Here is a 26,173-nt window from a genome sequence, read left to right as displayed (position 1 = left end):
GCATAACCAGATGAAGGAAGACATAGTCGGGAGTCATACTTTTAATATCTAGATTTTGGAGTTTTAGGCTAATTTACTGTAGGGACAAAGTATTTGAAATTGGGATTGGCGGAACATCAGTGGAACCAGCAATTGCTAAGTTAAATATATAGAGGGACATTAGATAACAGATGATGAGGAAATGGGTAAAAGAAAGTGAGGACCTTGTGAGGTAAAACAAAAATAATCAAACCTGGAACACTTTCCATTTATTGTATTGGATATCTTCATTTCAATAAAATTAATGTATATGACAAAATTTTAATTTTACTATCCTCCTAGTTCAAGTGGGATTCTACTTTTATTTCCATAAAAATATGCTTTCGGGATAGGGAAAGGGTAAACTTGCATTATAAGTTTGTATTTTCTCACCAAGGGACAGGAGAGAAGAAAAAAAATCATTTGCTTATTGTCTAGGCTATGCAAAAGAAAAAGAACAGCCTTGTTTTTTTATTACATTTTTTTCATTTAGTGTATGATTTGCCATATTTATTATTTTAAAACATAAAGTCTGTAGTACAAGGTTTTATTTAAAAACATTCTCAAAATTAAGGACTATTGCTACACATATTCAGGGAAGATTATCTAGCTATATTGGAGAGATCTCCTTTGCTAGTAGTTGATGGAACCTAGGAATTGAACCCCAGCTTCTCTGACTTAAAGCTGCCTTATTGTGAAGTAGAAATGAAGTGTAAGCAATATATTCTTAAGTATACTGGTCAATTTTGATTTACATAGAAGACCTAAACAGTTTATTTACTCTCTACTATTTGTTATGGGGTTATGCTGATAGTAGCTAGTACTAATAGAAGAAGATATGGTCTAAATCAGGGAATTCATGTTCTATCAGGGATGGCATATGTGCATATCTAAATAATTGCTGTACACTGGGATATGTTCTAGATAAGAGGTATATATAAAGTAGCTAGAGATGAGGTATATATAAAGTAGATAGAGAGATGGTGGGCCTATATGCCAGTACTACTATCAGGAAAAATTTCATGAAGATGATTTCTGTATTGGGCTAGTAGAAAGCAGGGAGTTTGCTTGGCAGACAATTGGGGAATAAGTAAAGCATAGATTTTGACATGAGCAAAGCACAGAATCATTTTATTACCCCAAGACTCATAAGACTGGCCCTGTTTACTTCAAAGTTACTTTCTTTATTATCAATCCTGAGTTAGCTTCAAATGAGGAGGCATAGCCACGCATTTCTGAAAAAAAAAAAATGGGAGAGAATTAGTCTGTTATACAGCAGTGGGTGAACAGTGAGCAAAGATAGGAAGATGAATTTTGATAGGCAGAGTTGCATATTTTGCACCTAAAGGTAGACATTGCAGTTGTGTAGTTGAAAGACCCTTTGGTTATTTTAGCTGCTTATAACCATTATTGTTAGTGATGTGTGTTTTTTCTTTTTTTTGAGGTAGAGCTCTGTTGCCCATGCTGGAGTGCCGTGGTGCGATCTCGACTCACTGCAACCTCAGCCTCCTGAGTAGCTGGGACTATGGGCACACGCCACCAGGCTCGGCTAATTTTTGTATTTTTTAGTAGAGATTGGGTTTCACCATGTTGGCCAGGCTGGTCTTGAGCTCCTGACTTCAAGTGATCTGCCCACCTCGGCCTCCTAAAGTGCTGGGATTACAGGCGTGAGCCACTGTGCCTGGCCCATATGCATATTTTTATATAAGTGTGTTTGTAAAGTTAGAGAGAGAACAGTGATAATACAGTGTTACTTTGAGACAGTGTAGTGTTACTTTGGCTGAAGTTATACTCTGATTTTACTGTATGCTGCTATTAATTTGTATTTGGGGTTTTAAGAAACTTTGGTTGGGTTATCATGCATCTTGTAGGGTAAAATTAACACTATTAAGATGGTTGGTTTTTCTGACTGAGGACAGTTAAAATTTTTAAATATAAAGCCAGATGAATTTATGTATTTAACAGTGGTTATTGAATGCGAACTATGTCCCAAACCTGCCACCTTTTAAAATTCAGATGAATTCTCCAGTAACTGCCTCAGAAATTTTCTGGAGCAATTAGGTAAAAGGAGTATGATTTTATGGGTTAGGTAGCCTTAATGTTTTGCCACAACGTAACTCTTAAGCTTAAAGTAATTTCCGTTTTTATTTACTATACAAGGTATAGTTTTAATATTTCTATATTCTTATGTGCGTATTTACTAAAAGTTGTGTCTTATGAAACTCATACTGTGTTTTGTTGTTGTTGTTGTTGTTTTTGAGATGAAGTCTCATTCTGTCACCAGGCTGGAGTGCAGTGGCGTGATCTTGGCCCACTGCAACCTCAGCCTCCCGAGTAGCTTGGATTACAGGAACATGCCACCATGCCCAGCTAATTTTTGTATTTTTAGTAGAGATGGGGTTTCACCATGTTGGCCAGGATGGTCTCGAACTCCTGATCTCGTGATCTACCAGCCTTGGCCTCCCAAAGTTCTCGGATTACAGGCATGAGCCACCGCACCCAGCTGAAACTCTACTGTGTTTGGGGCAGTGGTGTGTGGTCTAATAACAGAGCATGAGAGATCTTCAACTTTGATATTTAATTTCTATATATCACATCTTACTCCAAAAGGAATTTTAGTTAGCTTAATTTCCATTTTAGTGCTGTTTCTTTTTGTGTTAATTTATTGTTTTCTTAATTGTCCTGATTTAAAATCCAGCCAACAAATTAATTTAACACTTGTCTGTCTAAATGTATTTTCACTTCAAAGACTGTTCAGTGAATATGAAGAGAATTAGCTATATTTTGCTAACAAGATTTGCTGATGGGGAGAAGAGCAAGATAAAAGAACAAATCAAGGATGAATGTTAGATTTTTGGCTTGAACTACTGTTGAGTGGTGGTGCTATTTGAGCATGTTTGTGATGCCCATTGCACATCCAGTGGACAGGCCAATAGACAGCTCTTTGACTCTGGAGAGATTTAACAAACTTCAAACATTCTCAGGAGCTTAGATGAACAATGAATTCTTCCACCCTTTTAAGAACTTGAATCTTGACACGCAAATGGATATCTTAAAGTCACATTGCATGTGATATTGGAGGCTTTTGAGAATCCATTTATCGATTTAGGATTAGGGGAATACAAATTCAGTGTTTTAAGAAATAAAATAAAAGCTGTTTAAAGCAAAGTGAATATTAAACTTGAATTTTGTTTGCATCAACAATTCTAAATATTAAAAATGTTTCTCTGACGTGTCTGAGAAGGCTCAATAAACAGTTCTTCAATTTGTAATGAGAGTTTTGCTTTGCATTAGCTATTGGTCTATAAAGTCCAATAAGGTAGTCTAATCTCTGCCTTCAGTTTTATAGATTAGTGGACAAGACGGACAAGTACTGAAATACTTATGAAATACTTTTAAATGACAATAGAACAATGTAGTATGGACTCATTGCAGAGGGCTGAGGAGCAGTAAAGGAGGGAAGGTTCAAGAAAGCCTTCATAAAGGAAGTAACACTTTAACCAGAGCCCTGCTCACCAGTAAGAGCAAAAATTGTGCAACCTTGATGTTTAAGAAGTGGAGGGTTACTGCTAGTAGTAGTGGTGGTGAGTAATTCTATATGACTGAAGCATCAAACTCTAATAAGAGCATTATAAAAACAGGCTAGAAAATTGGACAGGCAGCATTCAACATATCTTATAATTAAACATTTGGTAGTTTATGTTCGAGGTGATAGACACATAGGAGAGTTTTTAAATGTGGGACTAAAATGGTCAGACTCGACTTATTAGAACAGTAATAAAGGAATGCAGTTATTTTTGGAATTCATTTATGTGACTTTTTAAAGACCTCTGGGGTAGGCTGGCACAGTGGCTTGTGGCTGTAATCCCAGCACTTTGGAAGGCTAAAGTGGGCAGATTGCTTTGGTCCAGGAGTTCGAGACCAGGCTGGACAACATGGCGAAACCCTGTCTCTACAAAAAATACAAACAATTAACCAGGCATGGTGGTGCATGCCTGTAGTTCCAGCTACTCGCTGAGGGACACTGAGGTGGAACAATCACCTGAGCCCAGGAGTTTAAGGCTGCAGTGAGCTGTGATTGCACCACTGCATTCCAGCCTGGGCAACAGAGTGAGACCCTATCTCAATAAAGATCTTTAGGGTAGACTTAATTGCAAATGTCTTTCTTAAAAGATTTGTTTGCTTAGCTTTTTTTAAAAAAAAGTCACACATGATAAAGGGTGTGGTGGGTACTTATAACTTAATACAGATATCATTTAGCTATATTTTTGCCCAGTTAATACAGTAAATGATTAAAAATTATTTCTTGCTTTAGGATTATATGAAATAATTATATTACATAATAAATTAATTATTAGTGTTTAGTGCTATTCTCATACAGTCTATGAATAAGGTTTCTTAGTATATTATATCATGTTTCTCAATAATACCTAATTTTTTTCTGTTTCTTTCCTAGTAATGGCTTCGTCAGAGACAATATAATAGTGGTCAGGAAGTTAAAATGAAATTATATGTGTAGATACTTTCTGTTTCATAGAGTTTAAATGAACTTTGGTGCTACTTCTATTCAAGAACTATTTAGACATTAATGTTGTTGTGTTTAAAAAAAAAAAAAAAAAGGCCGGGCGCGGTGGCTCGCGCCTGTAATCCCAGCACTTTGGAAGGCTGAGGCGGGCGGGCGCTTTTAGTCCCAGCTTCTGGGGAGTCTGAGGTGGGAGAATGGCGTGAACCTGGGAGGAGGCGGAGCTTGCAGTGAGCGGAGATCGCGCCACGGCACTCCAGCCTGGGCGACAGAGCGAGACTCTGTCTCAAAAAAAAAAAAAAAAAAACTGCTCTAGGTCGAATCAGATCTTAATCTGGCAGTAATTTTGTACCTGCAGAGTTTATAGTTTAACAGGGTAAATAAGAAGTATTCTCTTTATGTATTTATCATAAAAGTAAGAAATGTAAGTGTTCTAAGAGTACATATTAAGGTAAAAGAATTCAGAGGGGAAGATTATGTCTGAATGAAGGGCATCAGAAACTCTGTAGGAGCTAGGGTTTAAAATTAAAAGATAAGTAAGATTTGGAGGTGTGCAAGTGGGGAGACCACCAAGAGGCAAAGAGAAAGCATACACAAAGACACAGAAAGATGATTATCATGGGATTTTTTTTGAAGTAGAATCTTAGCAACTTTTAAAAAGGCAAATTATCAGGCAATTACCACGTCAGACTACTGAATCAGAAACTTTAGGGGTGAGGCCTAGCAATGTGGTCCTCCAGGTGATTCTGAAGCACACACAAATTTGACAAACTGCTTTGCAATTTCAGGCAGATAAATTGACTGGAATACGCAACTCTTTCTGATCTTTGATCTAGGAAAGGTTTTAAAGAAATAAATCTGAAGTAACAACATTTAAATAGTTCCAGTAATTAGTTCAATAATAACAGTTAACATTTATTGAGCCATTTTATGTACCAGACCTTTTGCTGAGTGAAGGTTATTATCTCTGTTTTATAGATGAGATACAGAGAAGTTAAATATGTTAATTGTCACAGAGCTAAGAAAATACCAGATCCAGAATTTTAATTTATGTAGCTTACTATAAAGCTGACATTTTTTGGTGGGAAATAAGTTCCAACTTGAAGATACCTTTTTAAAGTGCAAAACAAAGTTTTTACTTGTTTTACGGACCACTTTTGTATCTCTGATGGGCATGAAAATTGCCAAGAATACTACTTTTGTAGATTTTTGTTTTAATAGAGCATTCTCCATTTTAAACTTTAATATAGAAAGCATTTTAAGAAATGGTGTGCTAGGCTTTAAGAAAACTGGACAAACGAAAATCCAAGCTTAGATAAGTTTTTGGACACAGAAGTTCTCAAGGTTCATTGTCTGAGAAATGTAAAGTCATTTCACATAAAAGCTTTGTTTTGCACATTTCTCAAAAACATAATTTGTCATGTAAAAGAAGAAAAGTTTGGAGTGGGTCGGGCGTGGTGGCTCACACTTGTATTCCCCAGCACTTTGGGATGTTGAGGCAGGAGGATTGCTGAAGCCCAGGAGTTTGAGACCAGCCTCTGCAACATACATGGGGAGACCCCACCCTACAAAAAAAAATAATAATAATTAGCTGAGCGTGGTGACATGAGCTGTGGTTCCAGCTACTTTGGAGGCTGAGGCAGGAGGATCATTTGAACATGGGAGTTTGAAGCTGTGGTGAGCCATGATCATGCCACTGCATTTCAGTTTAGACAACAGAGTGAGACCCTGTCTGTGAATGAGTGAATGAATGAATGAATGAATGAAAAAGAAAAGCTTAGAGTGATTGTACCAGGCATTCCTGAGATACGTTCACATTTTATAATTAAACTCAACCACTCTTTGTACTTATATTTTTTCTCACCGACATTGACCTAAGATATATTCCTTTTCCCTCTGTGTTTCTGCAATTATTTAAGTTGATATCCTTCTCTAAGTCAGATTCAAATATAATATTTTGAAATGCACTGATACTATAAATATCTAAAAATACATCTTTTCAGATACTTAATCTTTGAGCAGAGAAAATACAAAAATTTTAATTAAATAGCAAGATGTGTATATAAGTAACCATGAGGATCTTTGTTAATATGGAGTAATGACATCATAAACAATCTTTTCTACTTTCCTTTTTTATTTACGTTCAATTTTTTGAACAGGCAATACAGTCATACAGTCCAAAAGCTATGAAAAGACATATAGTAATGTCCCATTCCCATCTGTTTACCTTAGGTACCCATTTCTCTTCCTCATAGACACATCCTTTGTTAATAGTTTTTCTTCCAGAGATGATACATGCATATGTACAAGCAAATACAAATATGTTTTTCTTTTTAACACCAATAGTAGTAGTATTACATATATAAATACTACACTGTATATATAATGTAATGTACACTATTATGTTTCCTGCTTTTTACATTTATACTCAATATGTATTTTTCAGATATTGTCATCTCACTATATATTATAAAAAGCTAACTCGTTTGTTTTTCAGCTCTCTCATATTTGATGGTATGAATAAAACATTTAGCCAGTCTTTTATTAAGAGGTTTCCTTGATCGTTTTGTAGATTTTTTGCTATTACTAACAGTGCCGCAGTGGTTGGGCGCGTGGCTCACACCTATAATCTCAGCACTTTGGAAGACTGAGGTGGGTGGATCACCTAAGGTCAGGAGTTCAAGACCAGCCTGGACAACATAGTGAAACCCTGTCTCTACTAAAAATACAAAAATTAGCTGGGCCTGATGGCACGCATCTGTAATTCCAGCTCCTCAGGAGGCTGAGGCAGAAGAATCGCTTGAACCCGGGAAGCAGAGGTTGCAGTGAGCCGAGATCGCACCACTGCACTCCAGCCTGGGCAACAGAGCAAGATCCTGTCTCAAAACAAACAAACAAACAAAAAAAGTGCTGTGGCATGTAACTTTGAAGATAAATCATTTCATGTGTGTCCCATTTTTATCTGGAGGACAAAGTTGTAGAAGTACAGTTCTTGGATTGAGGGGTACATTTGTAATTACCAAATTATTCTCCTTAGGGGTTGGTTGGGCTAATATGTTGTTTTCCACCAACATTGTATTGAAGTTCTGATTTCCCGTACTCTCATCAATAACCAATTTACGTGTTTTTTTTTTTTTTTTAGTTTTTATAGAGACAGGGTCTTGCATTGTCAAGCAGGCTGGTCTTGAACTCCTGGCTTCAAGCAGTCCTCCCACTTTGGCCTCCCAAAGTGCTAGGATTACAAGTGTGAGCCACCATGCTCAGCCCCCACTTACTTTTGAATACAGTTTTTCCTCTGACACACGTATATATTTGGAGAACTCTATTACCACAGGAAATCACAAGAAATAGCATCATAAATGTGGGGAATTTTACTTTGACATTGTGCCAGTGCAGAGTAAGATTCTAGTAAATCTTCATCATAAAGAAAAAAATGTATAACTGTTGTAGGTCTCTAGTATTGTGATGATAAAATTTAGTAGTTTTTCAAAGAAAAAGAAAAGGTTTATAGACAGTTTTAGTTCCTTAAATATCAGCATCACAAGTAGCAAAAATAAAGTAATGAGAAAGTTCAATTTTACCAGACTTATTTTTCATTTTATTTGTATTTAATAATTTGTTGAATGGTAAAACCAAAATGCTTTCAATATGTCTTGAGGCCTGAAAGAAAGTTCCTTTGAAATTAAATTTCAGCAATGTAGTTGTGTAGAATTTAAACAATTCACAATACTGACTTTCAGTGCTTCTGAAAGCAGGAAGTGTATTACTGACACACAGAAATATTCCAGCCCAAAGAACATCCCTACTGCCATATGTGGTAAGAATTTGTCACTAACCCACAAACTACTTCTGTAATGCAGTGAATAAGCAGAATTGGTCTTTGTTGGACATTTCCAATTCAATATGAAAGAACTTTGTTTTGCAATGTCTTGTACGTAATTATTAGCTTATGCCTTGGGAGAAAGCCTGGCACATCATGGGTGCGTGCTCATGGTTTATTGAGAGAAGAAATAAAGAAACCTGTACATAATTCTTTTAGGCATGATTTTAGAACTTGGTTATTGTGACCCTTAGTTAAAACACTGAAATTTCTCAAATATGTTAAAGACTGAGTTAAATATTCTGACTCAGTTTATTAATGATATCTTTAAATTATATTACTTTTATTCTGTTTTCTCTCTTTGCTGCTTATGTGAAATAAATATGAATCTTATGTTTCCACTTATGCTATAAAAGAAATTATCCTTGGGGTTAATTATTAAGGGATGGGAAAATTAAGAGCTCAGAGACAGGAAAATGAATTGTGAGGAATTGGGGTCACCAGATTTCATTAAAAATTTTAAAATATCACTGTTTCTCTAAACTTTAATTTTTATTTTTTGTATTTTAAGCGGTTAAGAAGATTGTCTACCAAATATAGAACAGAAAAGATATATCCCACAGCCACTGGAGAAAAAGAAGAAAATGTTAAAAAGAACAGATACAAGGACATACTGCCATGTAAGTTTCAAATGCTCTTGACAAAATACATAGAAATGCTAATTAGCCTTTTGTAACCTAACTAGTTTTATTCTTCCTGACTTTCACTGTTAAGGAAGTAGTAATTAACCTGTCTTTCAAAGTACACGAAAAAGATACAATTCTTAATTTTGCTTTTTGTTTTTCCTTCTGATCCTAATTTTTGTTTAATTTTTTTCCTTTAAGTATCTTAGTTGCTGTAATTCTAAATTACTTTTAAATACTGTAAATCCAAGTGAAAATATCTTTTGTGAACTCTCTGTTCAAAGACGTTATTTCATTAAAATAATAAAGACAACTGAATACATTTTATAAAATGCTAACAATATTGATTTTTCATATATCTATTCACAAGAACCCTAATTGATTAATTATGCATGAGAAAATGAAGCCTAGGATGACTCAAACATCTGTGTGTGTACTATTCTCAGCAATCTGAGTATGTGTCTCTAAGTATATGTCTTAGATTGATTGCATTACACTCTAATATTTTAATTATTTATTTATTTATTTATTTAGAGGTGGGGGTTCTCACTGTGTTCCCCAGGCTGGTCTCAAACTCCTGAGCTCATGTGATCCTCCCACCTCAGCCTCCCAAAGTGTTGCGATTACAGGTGTGAGCCACTGCGCCTTGTCTGTATTCTTAAATAGCATAGTTTTCTGGCAAAATAACTTTAACTCTGAAAGTATACTTAAAGTGTGCCATCACTTTATCCAATAAAAGCTATACGTCACACTTGCTATCTTTTAAAGCTGCCAGTCGTCTTTCTTCTCAAGTAGTTTGAAATATCTACATTCCATTACGTCATTTCCTCAATTCTCATTCGGTCTTAAAGGTTTTTCTCTCTAAAGTGTTCTTAAAGTTCTTGGTGACTTTTTTTTTTTTTTTTTTTTTTTTTTTTTTGTGACAGACTCTTGCTCTGTATCCCAGGCTGGAGTGCAGTGGTGGGATCTCGGCTCACTGCAACCTCCACCTCCCAGGTTCAAGCGATTCTTGTGCCTCAGCCTCCTGAGAGCTGGGACAGCTCTAATACAGGTGCCTGCCACCACACCCAGCTAATTTTTTGTATTTTAGCAGAGACAGGGTTTCCCCATGTTGCCCAGGGTCCAGTGGCTTTTTAATTGCCAGATTTGTTTATTCTAACAGGAAGGATATTGATTATTCAAGAATGTTGAACTATTTTGATGCCATTGATCAATCCCTATTTTTGAAATTTTCTTCTTCCATGATAACTCTTTTAAAACACCTCTTCCCTCTCATCTCTTTCCCTCTTTTCTCCACTAACTTCTTTGCCTCAATTTAATCCTTCATTCTTGTGTTGTTCTATATTATTATCAGCTGTGGGATGTGTGGATAGCCTGTGTTGGCAGAATTAACAAGTGGCAACATCGCATAATGGTAAAGCGTTCTGATTCTGGAAGTTGAAATCCTGACTCCACCACTTGCTAGCTATATGACCTTGGACTGATCCTCTCTGTGCCTTGGTTTTGCCATCCTTAAAATGGAGATTATAATAGTACTTTCTAGGATTATCTGCACAATAGACAGGTTAATATTAAATGCTTAAAAGTGTACTTAGTGGCCGGGCATGGTGGCTCATGCCTATAATCCCAGCACTTTGGGAGGCCGAGATGGCTGGATCACGAGGTCAGGAGTTCGAGACCAGCCTGACCAACATGGTAAAACCCCGTCTCTACTAAAAATACAAAAATTAGCCAGATGTGGTGGAGCGTGTCTGTAATTCCAGCTACTCAGGAGGCTGAGGCAGGAGAATTGCTTGAACCCAGGAGGCGGAGGTTGCTGTGAGTCGAGATTGCACTGTTGCACTCCAGCCTGGGCGACAGAGTGAGACTCCATCTCAAAAAAAAAAAAAAAAAAAAAAAAGGGGGTACCTAGCACGTAGTAACCAGTCATTAAGCTTTTGCAAAATATAGTCCACTTTTCTTACCCGTTGTCTTAGTCTCTTCAGGCTGCTGTTAGAGAAATACCATGAACAGGGTCGCTTATTAATAACAGACATTTGTATCTTAAAGTTCTAGAGACTGGGAAGTCTAAGATGAAGGCACCAGCAGATTTGCTGTCTGGTGAAGGGTCACTCTGGTTCATACATGGTACCTTCTCACTGCACCTCACATGGTGGAAGGGGCAAACAAGCTCCCTTGGGCCTCTTTGTTTAGTAAAGGCTGGTAATCCCATTCACAAGGTATGACCTAATCGTCTCCTAAAGGCCCTACCACTTAATACTATTGCATTGGAATTTATGTTTTAACTTATGAATTTGGGACGGACACAAATATTCAGACCATAGCACCAGTCTGCCTCAGAATAGGGGATGACATGGCTTTCTGGATACTTTGTATTAAGCAAGATAATCCTAAGGTGATCCCAGATTGCTCTGGAATTATTAACGCACACATTCAGTCCACTTTCTTTTTCTGTCATCTAGCTGTAGGTTTCTGTTTGCATATGTTGTTTCTTTTTTTGTTTTGTTTTTGTTTTTGAAACGGTGTCTTGCTATGTTGCCCAAGCTGGAGTGCAGTGGTGCAATCTCCGCTCACTACAACCTCTGCCTCGCAGGTTCAAGCTATTTTCCTGCCTCAGCCTCCCAAGTAGCTGGGATTACAGGCACCCGCCACCACACCCGGATAATTTTTGTATTTTTAATAGAGGCAGGATTTCACCATGTTGGCCAGGCTGGTCTCCGACTCCTAACGTCAAGTCATCCGCCTCCCTCGGCATTTACTCATTTTACAAAAAACTCTGAGGGTGTACTATATGCTGGGAATGCAACAAAAAACAGACTGGCAAAATCTCTGCCCTTGTGGAGCTTATATGTTTGTCAAGGCGGTGGACAATACAAATTAACATATGTGGTCTGACATGTGATGGTAATTAGTGTTATTGAGAATATAGTTGTAATGAGGGGTAGGGAGAAAGCAGAGAATAGAAGGGGAAGTTTACAGTTTGACTAGGGGTAGTGGGAAAGGTTAGTGGTGTACTGTTAAACTGGTCCTCTGAAAAATGAAAGTTCTGATTTGTATGGTTTGCTGATTTCTGTGATAAATGGATTATTTACCATAATCATCACAGCAAAACTCTGAGGTAAATACTGTTATGTGCCATTTTGCAAACAGGAAACTGAGACAAAGAGGTTAAAAAGCTTGTCTCACAGTTAAATAGTGTGGGGCAAGAATTTAAACCCAGGTAGTTTTAAAGCCTTCACTAGGGTGATTTTGCCCCTCAAGGGACACTTAACAATGTCTGGAGAGATTTGGTTGTCACAACTGGGGTATGGGAGTGGACAGGCTGCTAATGGCATCTAACAGGTAGAGGCTAGGAATACTACTACACATCCTGCAATGCACAGGATGCAGCCCCCTTCCCCAAATAAAGACTTCTCTAAGCCAAAATGTGTGAGTGTCAACATTGGGAGACCTTGTCCAAGAGCTCGAGTTCTTTCTTAATCACTGTGCAATAATCAGAGTGACAGTGTATTTTTTCCTTTAAGTTATCTAAGGTTTGATAAGTAGGTCTTCAGTAAATTTCTAGTTATTTTGATTTGGATTTTGTGTGTGTGTGTGTGTGTGTGTGTAAGACAGAATCTCACTTTGTCGCCCAGGTTGGAGTGCAGTGGGCGTACTGCAGCCTCTGCCTCCCAGGTTCAAGCAATTCTCATGCCTCAGCCTCCTAAGTAGCTGGGATTACAGGTGCCCGCAACCATGCCCAGCTAAGTTTTTGTATTTTTATTAGAGACGGGGTTTTACCATGTCAGCCAGACTGGTCTCAAACTCCTGACCTCAGGTAATCCACCCACTTCGGCCTCTCAAAGTACTAGGATTACAGGTGTGAGCCACTGCACCTGGCCTGGAAATTTATATTGGAAGTAATTGTACTGAGAGATATGTGCTTATTTACTGCTAGATAACTATTTAATTCATTGCCTGCGTGCAGTGGCTCACGCATGTAATCCCAGCGCTTTAGGAGGCCAAGCTGGGCAGATTATTTGAGCTCAAGAGTTCAAGACCAGCCTGGGCAACATAGCAAAACTCAGTCTACACACACACACATACACACACACACAGCTTTGTTGGGTATGATGGTGCACACCTGTGGTCCCAGCTACTCAGGATGCTGAATTTATCCATTTTAATTGCGCAATTCAATGATTTTTTTAAAAAAGTAAACTCATAGAGTTTTGCAGCAATTAATGAAATCTAGTTTTAAGACATTCCCATCATCCCCAAAAGATCTGAGTCTTCAGCCCTGGGCAACTGTTAATCAGCTTTCTGTCTGTATAGATTTTCCTGTATAGTCTTTTGTGTCTAACTCTTTAACACATTTTTTTTTTTTTTTTTAAACGAAGTCTCATTCTGTCACCCAGGCTGGAGTGCAGTGGCACGATCTCGGATTACCAACTCCCAGGTTCACGTGATTCTTCTGCCTCAGCTTCCTGAGTAGCTGGGATTACAGGCGCACACCACCATGCCTGGCTAATTTTTTGTATTTTTAGTAGAGACAGAGTTTCACTATGTTGGCCAGACTGGTCTCGAATTCCTGACCTCATGATCCGCCCCCACTCGGCCTCCCAAAGTGCTGGGATTACAGGCATGAGCCACCACGCCCAGCCTCTCGTTAACACATTTTAAAGATTCATTCATGATGTAGCATGCATCAATAGTTCATTCCTTTTTGTTGTTGAATAATATTCCATTGTATGGATGATGAACATATTAAATAATGCTGCTATGAATGTGTCATACAACTCTCTCTGTTGACCTATGATTTTGTTCCTCTTGGATGGATAGCTAGCAAAACCATGGAGAGAAATAATTGCTTTCATTTTTTTGATACTTAGATTATTTCTAAATGTGCTTAATGAGAGCACCGGTCTGGCCGGGCGTAGTGGCTCACGTCTGTAATCCCACAACTTAGGGAGGCTGAAGCGGGCGGATCACTTGAGGTCAGGAGATCAAGACCAGCCTGGCCAATATGGTGAAACCCCACCTCTACTAAAAATAGAAAAATTAGCTGGGCATGATGGCACATGCCTGTAGTCCCAGCTACTCAAGAGACTGAGGCAGGAGAATCACTTGAACCTGGAGGCAGAGGTTGCCAAGATGGTGCCACTACACTCCAACCTGGGTGACGGAGCTAGACACCGTCTCAAAAAAAAAAAAAAAAAAAAAGAGCACCAGTGAAGAATATTAAAACAGCCACCCAAGTTCTTTCTCGCTACTTCTAGTTCCCAGCACTTTGCCGGGTGTTAATGCTGGCCCAACATCATGGGTGCTGTGGCTTTCTCCCTAAAGTGTCACAGGAGCTAAGGGTGCTGCTTAACAAACTACAGAAGACGCAGGCAGGTGAAGGACACCCGGTCTGCTGTGGCAGAAAAGCCAGCTGGGAGGGCGGGGAGCAATCCTGAAAGTCCTGGATGACCCCACCATTGAACAGGGCTTGGTGTGTCATTGCTTCTAGGCCTTTTCAATGGACAGAACTGGGATGGATATCCACTCGTTTATTTGAAATCATGCATTTGTTCCATACTCCAATTCCAAGCCACCCCTTCTTTGCTCTATGGTCAGGTGAGTGAGAACAGGCGGCTACATTTTCAGCCTTGTTGCTCACCACTTCTTTCTTCCAGTAGTCCCATGTTGCTTCACACCTCTTCAGTACATGTACTTATTTAGACCCAGAGCCTTGGCTTTGAAATCAGACAACCCCAGTTTCAAATGTGGCGCTGCCATCTCAGTTTTGTGATTTGGGCATACCTCTGTGCATAGCGATAATAACTTCTATCTCCATGGGTGTGTGGTGAGGATAAAATTCTTTGCTTAGAGGAAACGTTCATTCCATGGTAGCTATTTTTTATTAATTCTATATTTTTGAGCCTATTATGCTATCTATAATGCCCTATTTTGTTTTCTTTTTAATCAATTGGCAAACTTCTCATTCCCTGAGACCCAGCTTGTCACAGCTCTGAAGACTGCTGATATCCTCAAGATGTTCCTTACTCTCTTTCCTTGCTATTACTTTACTATGGATATATGAACAACATTATTGTGCTTATTACACGCAGTAAATATTTGTTGGATGAATGATACTAAAATTCACATTTAAAATGCCAAAAAAATCAAAATACACATGAGATGCTGTGTAAGTAGCATAATGTTGATTTTAAAATCTAATATGCTGTGAGTACATAATAGAAAGCAGTGACTACCAAATTTGCCTATAGAATTTAAATGGGGAGTTTTAAAAAGGGTATTTCTATGCCCCATTTTTAATTTACTGAATTAAACTTACTGCAAGATGTAGTACTCCAGAAATCTTGGATTTTAATTTGCTTTCCCCAGCTGTTGAATGATTGGGGTAGATGAAATAAGATTGGCAAAATGTTGATAATTATTGAAGCTGGGTAATGGATATACAAAGATTCGTTATACTATTCTATTTTAGTGTATGCTTAAAATTTTCCATCTTCGAAAATTTTTTAAAAAAGGAAATTACCAGCCTGCATGTAGCCAGCCTGGCACCAGTCCTAACTATCATTTGGGAGCAATTGTTCTCATTTGGATTTAGGGTCACCTGAAACTTTACTGAGAGCCAGTGGTAAACCAACTATTGTATTCTGCCTTTGAGATACTTTGAATAGAGGCTAATATGCCATGTGAATAAGGGTAATTAACTGAGACCCCCTATTACTGGCAAACATGGTAAGAGGAAGCTTCCTGTAGTTATTCAGCCATCATTATCCTAACCACTGAATATTCTATTCTCATTTTCCAGAAGCATAGCTTTTTTTTGTATGTGTATTTCCTATCCCAAATGGCATATAAAAAGGGGGATGGGACATGTAAGGTGGCATGAAATAAATGACAGAGCATTGACAAACATGTTGTAAACATTCTGTTTCTTAGAATACAGTGAGGAGATGAATAATTGCGCCAGAAGCAAGTATATCCTCCTTATATGTCTCTTCTACAAATTTCTAAAGAATATTTTTTTAAAAGTAAATTTATCAATTAAATTAGCAGAACTGGGCCTTAGTGCTATGTATAAAATTTGAGCCAGTGAAAAATAAATTAGTGACTATTAGTTGTTCTTTAATACTTTGCTAAGAAGTTTATTCATGTCTGTTAACATTTCAGTGTTTCCTTTTGTATTTTAACTGCCTTTGATATTCATTCATTGATTAGAAGGGATTATAATGTGATAATAATAATGGCATTTTATATGTTATATGTTATGGTCCCTTCTAATCCATAAACAACGAATACTAGGCAATTCTACTTCTTTAGGGTTTCATAATCTGAAAGCATCTAACCTCAACTACTTACTAACTATAAAAGAGAAAGGCAGTAACTTTCCCTCTTGGTAACCAAGCAATACCATAAAATACCAAGTGACCAAGGTTAACATCACAAGTACTGAAACATATGTATATCATGTATCCCCTGATGTGTTGTACTGAGAAGGACACAACATCATTCAGTGGTATTACCAAAAATTCATAACTTCGTTCCAGTCATTTAAAAAAAAATTAGAGAAACTTTTTTTAGGTTGAAGGAGACTAAGGAGAAATAAAAATTATTATTATTATTATCTTGAGATGGAGTCACACTCTGTCATCCAGGCTGGAGTGTAGTGGCGCGATCTCGGCTTACCACAACCTACCCTTCCTGGGTTCAAGCAATTCTCCCACCTCAGCCTCCCGAGTAGCTGGGATTACAGGCATGTACCACGATGCCCTGCCAATTTTTTTTGTTTTGTATTTTTAGTAGAGATGGGGTTTCGCCATGTTGGCCAGGCTGGTCTCAAACTCCTGACCTCAGGTGATCCGCCCACCTTGGCTGGGATTACAGGTGTGAGCCACTATGCCCGGCCACTAAAAGTTAAATTTGATATGAGATCCTTGAAAGAGAAAAAAGATTAAAAAACACTGATTTGTATAGTCTTGTTTAATTAATAGTTTTATAACAGTGTTGATTTTGTGGTATTATTGATCATTGTCCTATGGTTATATAATATGTTACTATTAGAGGAAGCTCAGTGAGAGGTATATGGAAATTCCTTCTATAAATCTAAAATTAGTTCTAAATAAAAAGTTTTAAACATCAGCACAAACTGGAAAAAACTATTTGCACTTCCTGTGACAGACGGCTGATTTTTCTTTTTACATAGATTTCATAAAAATCAGTAGGACAAAACAGACATGGAAGAATGGGCAAAGGATATAAACAAGTGGTTTATGGAAAAAGAAATACACATAACCAGTAAATATATTAAAACATACAATCCTTTGCATAATTCAAGAAATGGAAATTAAATCAAGATCTTTTTACTTTTTGGTTTGTCAGTGACGAAAAGTTTGGTAATACCCAGTCACCCTTATGAAATAACCCTGTATAAATTGTTACATACCTTTTAGAAGGCAAGTAGCAATTCCTCTGTTAGGAATTTACCCTACAGCAATGCTGGTAACAGCTATATATACATTAGTGTTCACTGTAGTAATGTTTTTCATAGGAAAAAAAATGGCCCATCAGCAGAGTAGCTAAATAAAGAATGAAGCATTCACAGGATGGAATTCTCTGTGAAGCTAAAAAGACTGAGATAGGCTAGTGCAAGCTGAGTGCAGTGGCTCACACCTGTAATCCAAACACTGGGAGCCTGAAGCAGGAAGATCTCTAGCTCAGCAGTTTTCGGTTCTAATGAGCTATGATCGCACCGCTGCACTTCAGCCTGGGTGACAGAGTGAGACCTTGTCTCTGTATTTTAAAATAATAGTAAAAATAATAAAGTAAATCTTTTTGTGCTTTGGGAAGAGTTCCAGGATATACTATAAACTGAAAAGTAATAATACAGAACAGCATGTATAGGATGCTTGCATTTGTGTAGTAGTTTTTCAAAGTATATAGCTATATGTGTAATAAGTACACTTGGAAGGGGAAAAAAAACTTTAATATAGTATCTTGATGGGAGAGAGCCCTGGAATTGAAGGGCAGGGGAGGCTTTTCATTTTATACCTTTCTTTAAGGTCTAATTTTTTAAAATTATAAACATATTCCTTTAAAAAATAAATCAATAAAAATGTAAAAGAAAAATATACTTCATAAAATTTTTTGTAAAGATTTTTACTCTAAGCTACATTACCTAATAACTATTATTAGCCAGAGCAGTGTTGAGCACTTTTTATATATAATCTCAATTCATTAATTTGTTAAAATTTACTTTTTATAGTTCCTTGTGAAATATGAAAGTTAGATTTTTTAATAAGAATTTTAGCCTATGGGCTTCTGTATCACTGGTTAGTATTCATCAGCCACCTGATATGTTTGTTAAAGGCTGCAGAGGCTGAAATACCTAGACTCTGCCCTAGTAAATCAGGGATAATGTCCTGGAATTTGCATTTTAAAAGAGTTCTAGAGATGATTCCTATTGCAACTTTAATACACTGCTTTACGTCACTGGTGGTGGTGGTTTTTTTTGCTGCTGTTGTTGTTTTGTTTTGTTTTAAGACAGAGTCTCGCTCTGTTGCCCAGGCTGGAGTGCAATGGCGCAATCTTGGCTCACTGCAACCTCTGCCTCCCAGCCAGGTTCAGGTGATTCTCCTGCCTCAGCCTTCAGAGTAGCTGGGATTACAGGTGCCCGCCAGGTGGTGGTTGTCTGAAAATTTATTTTATTTCCTTTCAGTATAATGTTAGAAATTACCCTACTGATACCTAGAGTCCATTTTCATGCATTGTTTTTTAAAGTAAATGTTCTTAAGCTGTCTAACCTTACTTACACTTCATTAGAAAATACCTGTGTGTCAACCATACATATTTTATGTATTTTTTTCTTGTAGTTGATCACAGCCGAGTTAAATTGACATTAAAGACTCCTTCACAAGATTCAGACTATATCAATGCAAATTTTATAAAGGTATGTACTAACTTCATATGGTGTTTCTCTGCCATAGTAATGTCTTTCTACATACTAGTTTTGTAAAACCTTTTTGAATTGCTCGGACGTGGTACCAGCAGCAAAAGAAATAAAAATAAAACCACTGCCCTGGCACGTTGTTTTTATATGCTTTCTTTCTAGTCTCCTTATTCATATAGATAAATAGTTTGTACTTAGTTTTGTTATAGCAGAGATAACATTTTCTTTTTTATTTCTTCTTTTCCATGGAAGTCTTACCTATTACTAAATTATTTTCTCAGTTATCCCTTTGGGTTTGTGTGCACAAATGAACATGATCATTCCCTGTTGTTGACCCATATAGGTTGTTTCAGATTTTTAAAATAATAATATTGCAGTAAACATCTTTGTTCTTTTGAATAATTTCCTAGCATAAATTACTAGCGGTGGGATTACTGGATAATACTGATTTAAAATTCTAGAACATAGCCTTAAATATAAAACTTTTGACAGTTGTCACTGTTTCGGGTGGCAACCCAAAATCCAACATTAAATAGTCTCTTTTTTATAACCTTTGTTTGGATACCCTTTGATGAAAAGCAGTCGAATTCTTTTCGAGATGGAGCCTCGCTCTGTCGCCCAGGCTGGAGTGCAGTGGCTCTTTCTCAGCTCACTGCAAGCTCCGCCTCCCGGGTTCCCGCCATTCTCTTGCCTTAGCCTCCCGAGTAGCTGGAACTACAGACACCCGCCACCACTCCCAGCCAATTTTTTGTATTTTTAGTAGAGATGGGGTTTCACTGTGTTGGCCAGGATGGTCTCGATCTCCTGACCTATGATCAGCCCACCTCTGGCTGCCAACGTGCTAGGGTTACAGGCGTAAGCCACCGCACCCAGCGTCAAGTTCTTTATAGTTATCAATAGAGATAGATGCAAACTGCCACTTGATTCAGTTTAAATAAAAGGCTTTTTTTTCCATCAGCTAATCTGTGTTTTTGAATCTTTCAAGTGATATGATAATGTAATTTTCAGTTATTTTATATATGGTGTCTATACATATTTTCATATGTTTTTGTTGATAAAAATGTTAACTGATCAAAGTTTATGTAAGGCCAGGCACGGTGGCTCACGTCTGTAATCCCAGCACTTTGGGAGACTAGGCGGGTGGATTACCTGAGGTCAGGAGCTTGAGACCAGCCTGGCCAACATGGGGAAACCCAGTCTCTACTAAAATGCAAAAATTAGCGGGTCGTGGTAGCACATGCCTGTAATACCAGCTTCTCGGGAGACTGGGGTAGGAGAATCGCCTGAACCCGGGAGGTGGATGTTGCATTGAGCCGAGATCACGCCACTGCATTCCAGTCTGGGTGACACAGCGAGACTCTGTCTCAAAAAAAAAAAAGTTTATGTGGTAAAATTAATATCTATGTCAATATTCAGCAGTCATGGTTTTAAACAAAAATTTCTTATTTAAACAAAGTTAAAAACCAAAATTAATACCTTAATTAAAAACTAATAAATTGATAGTTTGCTATTTCACATGTTGTCAGTGTTCATATTCTTTTATAAGGGTGTTTGTTAAAAGTTATAGTTTTTAATTACGCTTAATGACACTTATTCATTGTATGAGTCAGTTATGTGCCAGTTTAGTAGTTTAGTCAGTGACCCTGTTTGGTATATTCTCATGTTCATTATTAAAAACGTGTATGGTAGATGCCTGATAAACTTCAGAGTTGAATAGATAATGGAAGATAGCTATGGAAGAAACTAAGAAAGAACTCTTTACTCGTTTTAGTATTGTTTTAGAATCAGAGCATGCTCTATATTTCTGCCACAGTTAGCTTTGTTAAGTAGGTATCAGGGCTTTTGTTTTTAATGCCTAGATAAGTAATAATTTTTAATTGGCATAAGGCGGTTCTTAAATACCTATTCTGTGCACCATATCCAGTAAACACACAAAAGTAATAGCAGTCATCAAAAGCTTAAGTGGATTGAATATATTTTGCCATGCTTTAATATACTATGAAAGGCACATTATTTAGAAATGGTTTAAGTTAAAACAACAGTATTACTAACACAATTTGAAACCTTTTATTTTGGGTAATGAAATATTTTTGGTAATCAAAATAAATGTGAAATTTGCTTTTAACCATTTTTAGGGCGTCTATGGGCCAAAAGCATATGTAGCAACTCAAGGACCTTTAGCAAATACAGTAATAGATTTTTGGAGGATGATATGGGAATATAATGTTGTGGTAAGTAATTTACTTTTCACAATAAATTTTGAGAAATACATATGTAATGATATAGGATGCTTTACTGAATAAGGAATGAGGGGATTTTTTAAAAATCCATAATTATGTTTACTTATTGCTGATGTTTACTAAAAAGATGGGTACATTTTTAGGATGTCTTATTAAATTTTTACAAACTAGGCTAAATATTTGAAGAAGAAGGTGTGATAATAATTTAAATTTTGTCCTAAGTTAGTAATGATACAACTATCAAACAACTTACAAAAATCAGAAAAGGATTAGTGCTCTAATAGGTCAGTAAAATACTTGATAGTACAGTTATACTCATTTAAGTTCCTCTTCTCAGAAAATATATATAAACACATAACTATAAATAAACTATAAATATACAGTGTAAGAGAATTTCAACTGCCCCTGGAGTTCATTCATTGCCCTCTTACTCTTTTGGATGAAGGGAAATAATGTGCCCTTAGATTTGGAAGCAGAGAAATTAGTTAGAATACTGCAAAGAGCTACCCTATACTGCTCTGTAGTACTCTTGAAACCTAACCATGTGCACTGATACTTTTCTTTGTGTGGATGTGGAAAATCAATAATGTGGAACTTTCATTTTTGTCTTACGGCTTTTTTATGGAATTGTAGTGATTCTAAAGCATTGACATCCTCTGGTCTTTGAAAGATTAATAAAAGGGGGGCACTTTTCCAGTTATTTGTATTTACTGTACTTCACTTTAAAAACTAGATGTGCTTGGGGATTGACTGAGAAAGAGCATGAAGAAACTTTCTGGATGATGGAAACATCCTGTGTCTTGATAAGATTTGTGTTGCACAGATGAGTGCATTTGTCCATACTCGGAGAATGTTCACTTTAGGATTTGTGTATCTCATTATATGTAAAATTTGCCTCAAGGGAAAAATACTGGAAACAATATAAAAATTATATTCTAGATTGGCCGGGTGCGGTGGCTCATGCCTGTAATCCCAGCACTTTGGGAGGCCGAGGTGGGCGGATCACGAGGTCAGGAGATTGAGACCATCCTGGCTAACACAGTGAAACCCTGTCTCTACTAAAAATACAAAAAATTAGCTCGGTGTGGTGGCGGGCACCTGTAGTCCCAGCTACTCAGGAGGCTAAGGCAGGAGAATGGCGTGAACCTAGGAGGCGGAGCTTGCAGTGAGCTGAGACCGCGCCACTGCACTCCAGCCTGGGTGACAGAGCGAGACTCTGTCTCAAAAAAAAAAAAAAAAATTATTGTGTTCTAGATAATAATATGCATGCTGAAGTATTTTTGGGGAGAGCGTACTGATGTTCAAAACTTAACTTTGAAATGCATTTTTGAAACAAGATGGATTGATAGAGGGATAGCTATGTGATGAAACTGGTGAGATGTTAATGATAGAATATAGATGATGGCTATACAATGTTTACTGTAAAATTCTCTCAACTATGCTGTGTTTGAAAGTTTACATTATAAAACGGGGCAAAGCAGGTGTGATCACCTTTTAAAATTGTGTTAAATGCATTCAATATTTAAATAATTATAAATGTATTTTTAATTAATAGTGCTATTTATAATTAGGTAAATATCCTAAAAGTGGTATTTTAATATAATTTCAGAAGTCACAAAGTAAATCTGTAAGATTCACCTAATTTAATTCAAACCAAAAAAATCATGTTAACTGGAACCAATTTAATTTGTTGCTATATAGTTAGCCTTTGTTTGGAAAGTCTAATTTTGATAATTTCTTTAACTTACACATTTAATATTGAAACTACTTTTTTAGGCAAGCCAATTATACTTCTCAGGGTGCAAAATTCTTGAAATCTGTATTTTATTAAAAAGTAAAATTGTGTTTAACTGATACATTCTTTATCTCACTCCCCACCATCACTTTTTAGATCATTGTAATGGCCTGCCGAGAATTTGAGATGGGAAGGGTACGTACAATCTATTCCTCTTATTATTTCATTTTTGGGGATAAATATTCTTGGTCTTTTATTATTATAGTCTGAACATAAGCAGATAATGTAAATACTTGTTTTATATTGGGGTTCTGCTGTTGCTTTTTTTTCATACAAGGGACAAAATAATCTCTCAAGCATGTTGTTTTCTTTTATATTTTGTAAGTATATTTTATCACACACAGGCATACCTCAGAGATATTATAGGTTCAGTTCCAGACCACCACAATAAAGAAATTCAAACAAATTCTTTGTTTTTTTAGTACATATAAAAGTTACATTTATACTGTATTATAGTCTGTTAAATGTTCAGTAGCATTATACCTATAAAACACTTCATGCCTTAATTTTTTTTTTTTTTTCCTAGACAGGGTCTCACTCTGTTGTCCAGGCTGGAGTGCAGTGGTACGATCTTGGCTCACTGCAGCCTCTGTCTCCCAGGTTCAAGCGATTCTCCTGCCTCAGCCTCCTGAGTAGCTGGGATTTTAGGCATGTCCCACCACACCCGGCTAATTTTTATAGTTTTAGTAGAGACGGGATTTCACCACATTGGCCAGGCTGGTCTCGAATTCCTGACCTCAGGTGTTCTGCCGACCTCGGCCTCCCAAATTGCTAGGATTACAGGTGTGAGCCACTGTGACCGGCCTTCCATGCCTTAATTTAAAAATAATTTATTGCTAAAAAACATTAATGAGCATCTGAGCCTTCAGCTGGTTGTAATCTTTATGCTGGTCAAGGGTTTTGTTGACGTCAATGGCTGCTGACTCATCAAGGTGGCATTTGCTGAAGGTTGGGGTAGCTGTGGAAATTTTTGGTAAAAGACAGGACCAGGAATGGTAGCTCACATTTGTAATCCCAGCACTTTGGGAAGCGGAGGTGGGAGGATCACTTGAGCCCAGAAGGTTGAGGCTGCAGTGAGCTATGATTATGCCACTGTACTCCAGCCTGGGCAGAGGGAGTCTCCACCTCTAAATACGTAAAATAAGAAAACAGTGAAGTTTGCCACATTGATTGTCTCTTCCTTTCATGAAAGAATACTCTGTGGCGTGTCACGCTGATTGATACCAACAGCAATTGCGGTTCTACCCACAGTGGAACTACTTTGAAAATTGGAGTCAGTCCTTTCAACCCCTTCCACTGCTTTATCAACTAAGTTGATGTAATGTCCTAAATCCTTTGTTGTCATTTCAGCAGTGTTCACAGCATCTTCACCAAAAGTATATTCCATCTCAAGGAAGTAGATTCCATCTCAAGAAACCACTTTCTTTTCTCATCCATAAGAGGCAACTCCTCATCCATTCCAGGTTTTATCATGAGATTGTGGCAATTCAGTTCCATCTTCAGGCTCCACTTCTGATTCTCTTGTTGTTTCCACCACATTTGCAATTACTTCCTCTACTGAAGTCTTGAACCCCTCAAAGTTATCACGAGGGTTGGAATTAACTTTTTCCAAACTCGTATTAATGTTGATATTTTGACCTCCCACGAATCATGAATGTAATTAATAGCATCTAGAATGCTGAATCCTTTCCAGAAGGTTTTCAGTTCACATTCCCTAGACCTATCAGAGTAATCATTATTTATGGCAGCTTTAGCTTTACAAAATATGTTTCTTAAATAATAAGACTTGAAACTCGAAATTACTCTTTGATCCATGGGCTCTAGAATGGATGTTGTGTTAGCAGGCATGAAAACGTATTAATCTCCTTGTACATGTCCATCAGAGCTTTTGGGTGACCAGGTGCATTGTAAACAGAAATATTTTGAAAGGAATTTTTTTTTTCCAACCAGTAGTCCCCAGTAATGAGCTTAAAATATTCCTTAAACCATGCAATAGGGATGGGCTGGGGGTGGGGTTGAAAAAGCAAAAACAGATCTGTAAACAGATGTGCTGACATCCAGGCCTTATTCCATTTATAGAGCACAGACAGAGTTCATTTAGCATGATTTTTAGAGCCCTTAGGATTTTCAGAATGGTAAATGAGCATTAGCTTCAACTTAGTGTCACCAGCTGGCTTAACCCCTAACATGTCCTTTGAAGCTTTGAAACTAGGCATTGACTTATTTTCTCTAGCTCTGAAAGTCCTAGATGGCATCTTCTTTCAGTATAAGGCTGTTTCATCCATACTGAAAATACGTCATTTAGTATAGCTTGTTTCATCAGTGCTCTTAGCTCAGATCTTTGGGTAACTTGCTGCAGCTTCTACATCAGAATTTGGTGCTTCATCTTGCACTTTTATATTATGGGGACAGCTTCTTTTCTTAAACTTCATGAACCAGCCTTTGCTAGCTTCTAACTTTCCTTCTGCAGCTTTCTCACACTTTATAGAAATGAAGGAAGTTAGCTCCTTGCTCTGTATTAGGCTTTGGCTTGTAGAAATGTTGTAGCTGGTTTGATCTTTTAGACCACTAAAACTTTCTCCCTGTAAGCAATAAAGCTGTTTGACCTATTTAATTGTTTGTGTGTTTCCTGGAGTAGTTCTTTTAATGTCCTTCAAGAGCTTTTCCTTTGCGTTCTAAACTTGGCTGTTTAGTACAAGAGGCCTACTTTCTGCCTATCTCAGTTTTCAACGTGCCTTCTTCACTAAGCTTAATCGTTTTTAGCTTTTTTATTTAAAGTGAAAAGTATGTGACCCTTTTCACTTGAACACTTTGAGGCCATTGTAGGGTTATTAGTTAGTCTAATTTCAATACTGTGTCTCAGGAAATGGGAAAGCCTGAGGAGAGGAAGAGAGAGGGTACAAAAGCTTGTCAATGGAACAGTAAGAACGCTCACAACATCTGTTGATGAAGTTTGCCATTTTATATGGGAGCAGTTTGTAGCACCCAAAAACAGAGTAGTAACTTCAAACATCACTGATCAGATTACAATAAGAGATATCATCATAATGAAAAAGTTTTGAATACTGCAAGAGTTTCCAAAATGTGACAGACCTGAAGTGAGCATTTGCTGTTGAAAAAATGGTACCAATATACTTGCTTGGTGCAGGGTTGCC

At 37.3% G+C, this 26,173-nt stretch overlaps 1 protein-coding gene across 2 annotated transcripts in view; it reads left to right on the top strand.

The window, feature by feature from the left end:
* The window catches only part of PTPN12 (protein tyrosine phosphatase non-receptor type 12), a 105,382-nt gene that overhangs the window by 24,856 nt on the left and 54,353 nt on the right, over positions 1-26,173 (top strand). For both annotated transcript variants that reach the window (XM_015134192.3, XM_015134195.3), the window contains exons 2-5: positions 8,932-9,040; positions 18,907-18,983; positions 21,119-21,214; positions 23,115-23,153. In XM_015134192.3, the coding sequence (XP_014989678.1) occupies positions 8,932-9,040; positions 18,907-18,983; positions 21,119-21,214; positions 23,115-23,153 (321 nt within the window). The remainder of the gene's footprint in view (positions 1-8,931; positions 9,041-18,906; positions 18,984-21,118; positions 21,215-23,114; positions 23,154-26,173) is intronic.

The sequence above is a fragment of the Macaca mulatta genome, chromosome 3, assembly GCF_049350105.2.
Source record: "Macaca mulatta isolate MMU2019108-1 chromosome 3, T2T-MMU8v2.0, whole genome shotgun sequence".
NCBI classification, from domain to species: domain Eukaryota; kingdom Metazoa; phylum Chordata; class Mammalia; order Primates; family Cercopithecidae; genus Macaca; species Macaca mulatta.
The sequence above is the reverse complement of the archived record's forward strand: the minus strand, read 5'-3'. Positions and strand labels throughout refer to the sequence as shown.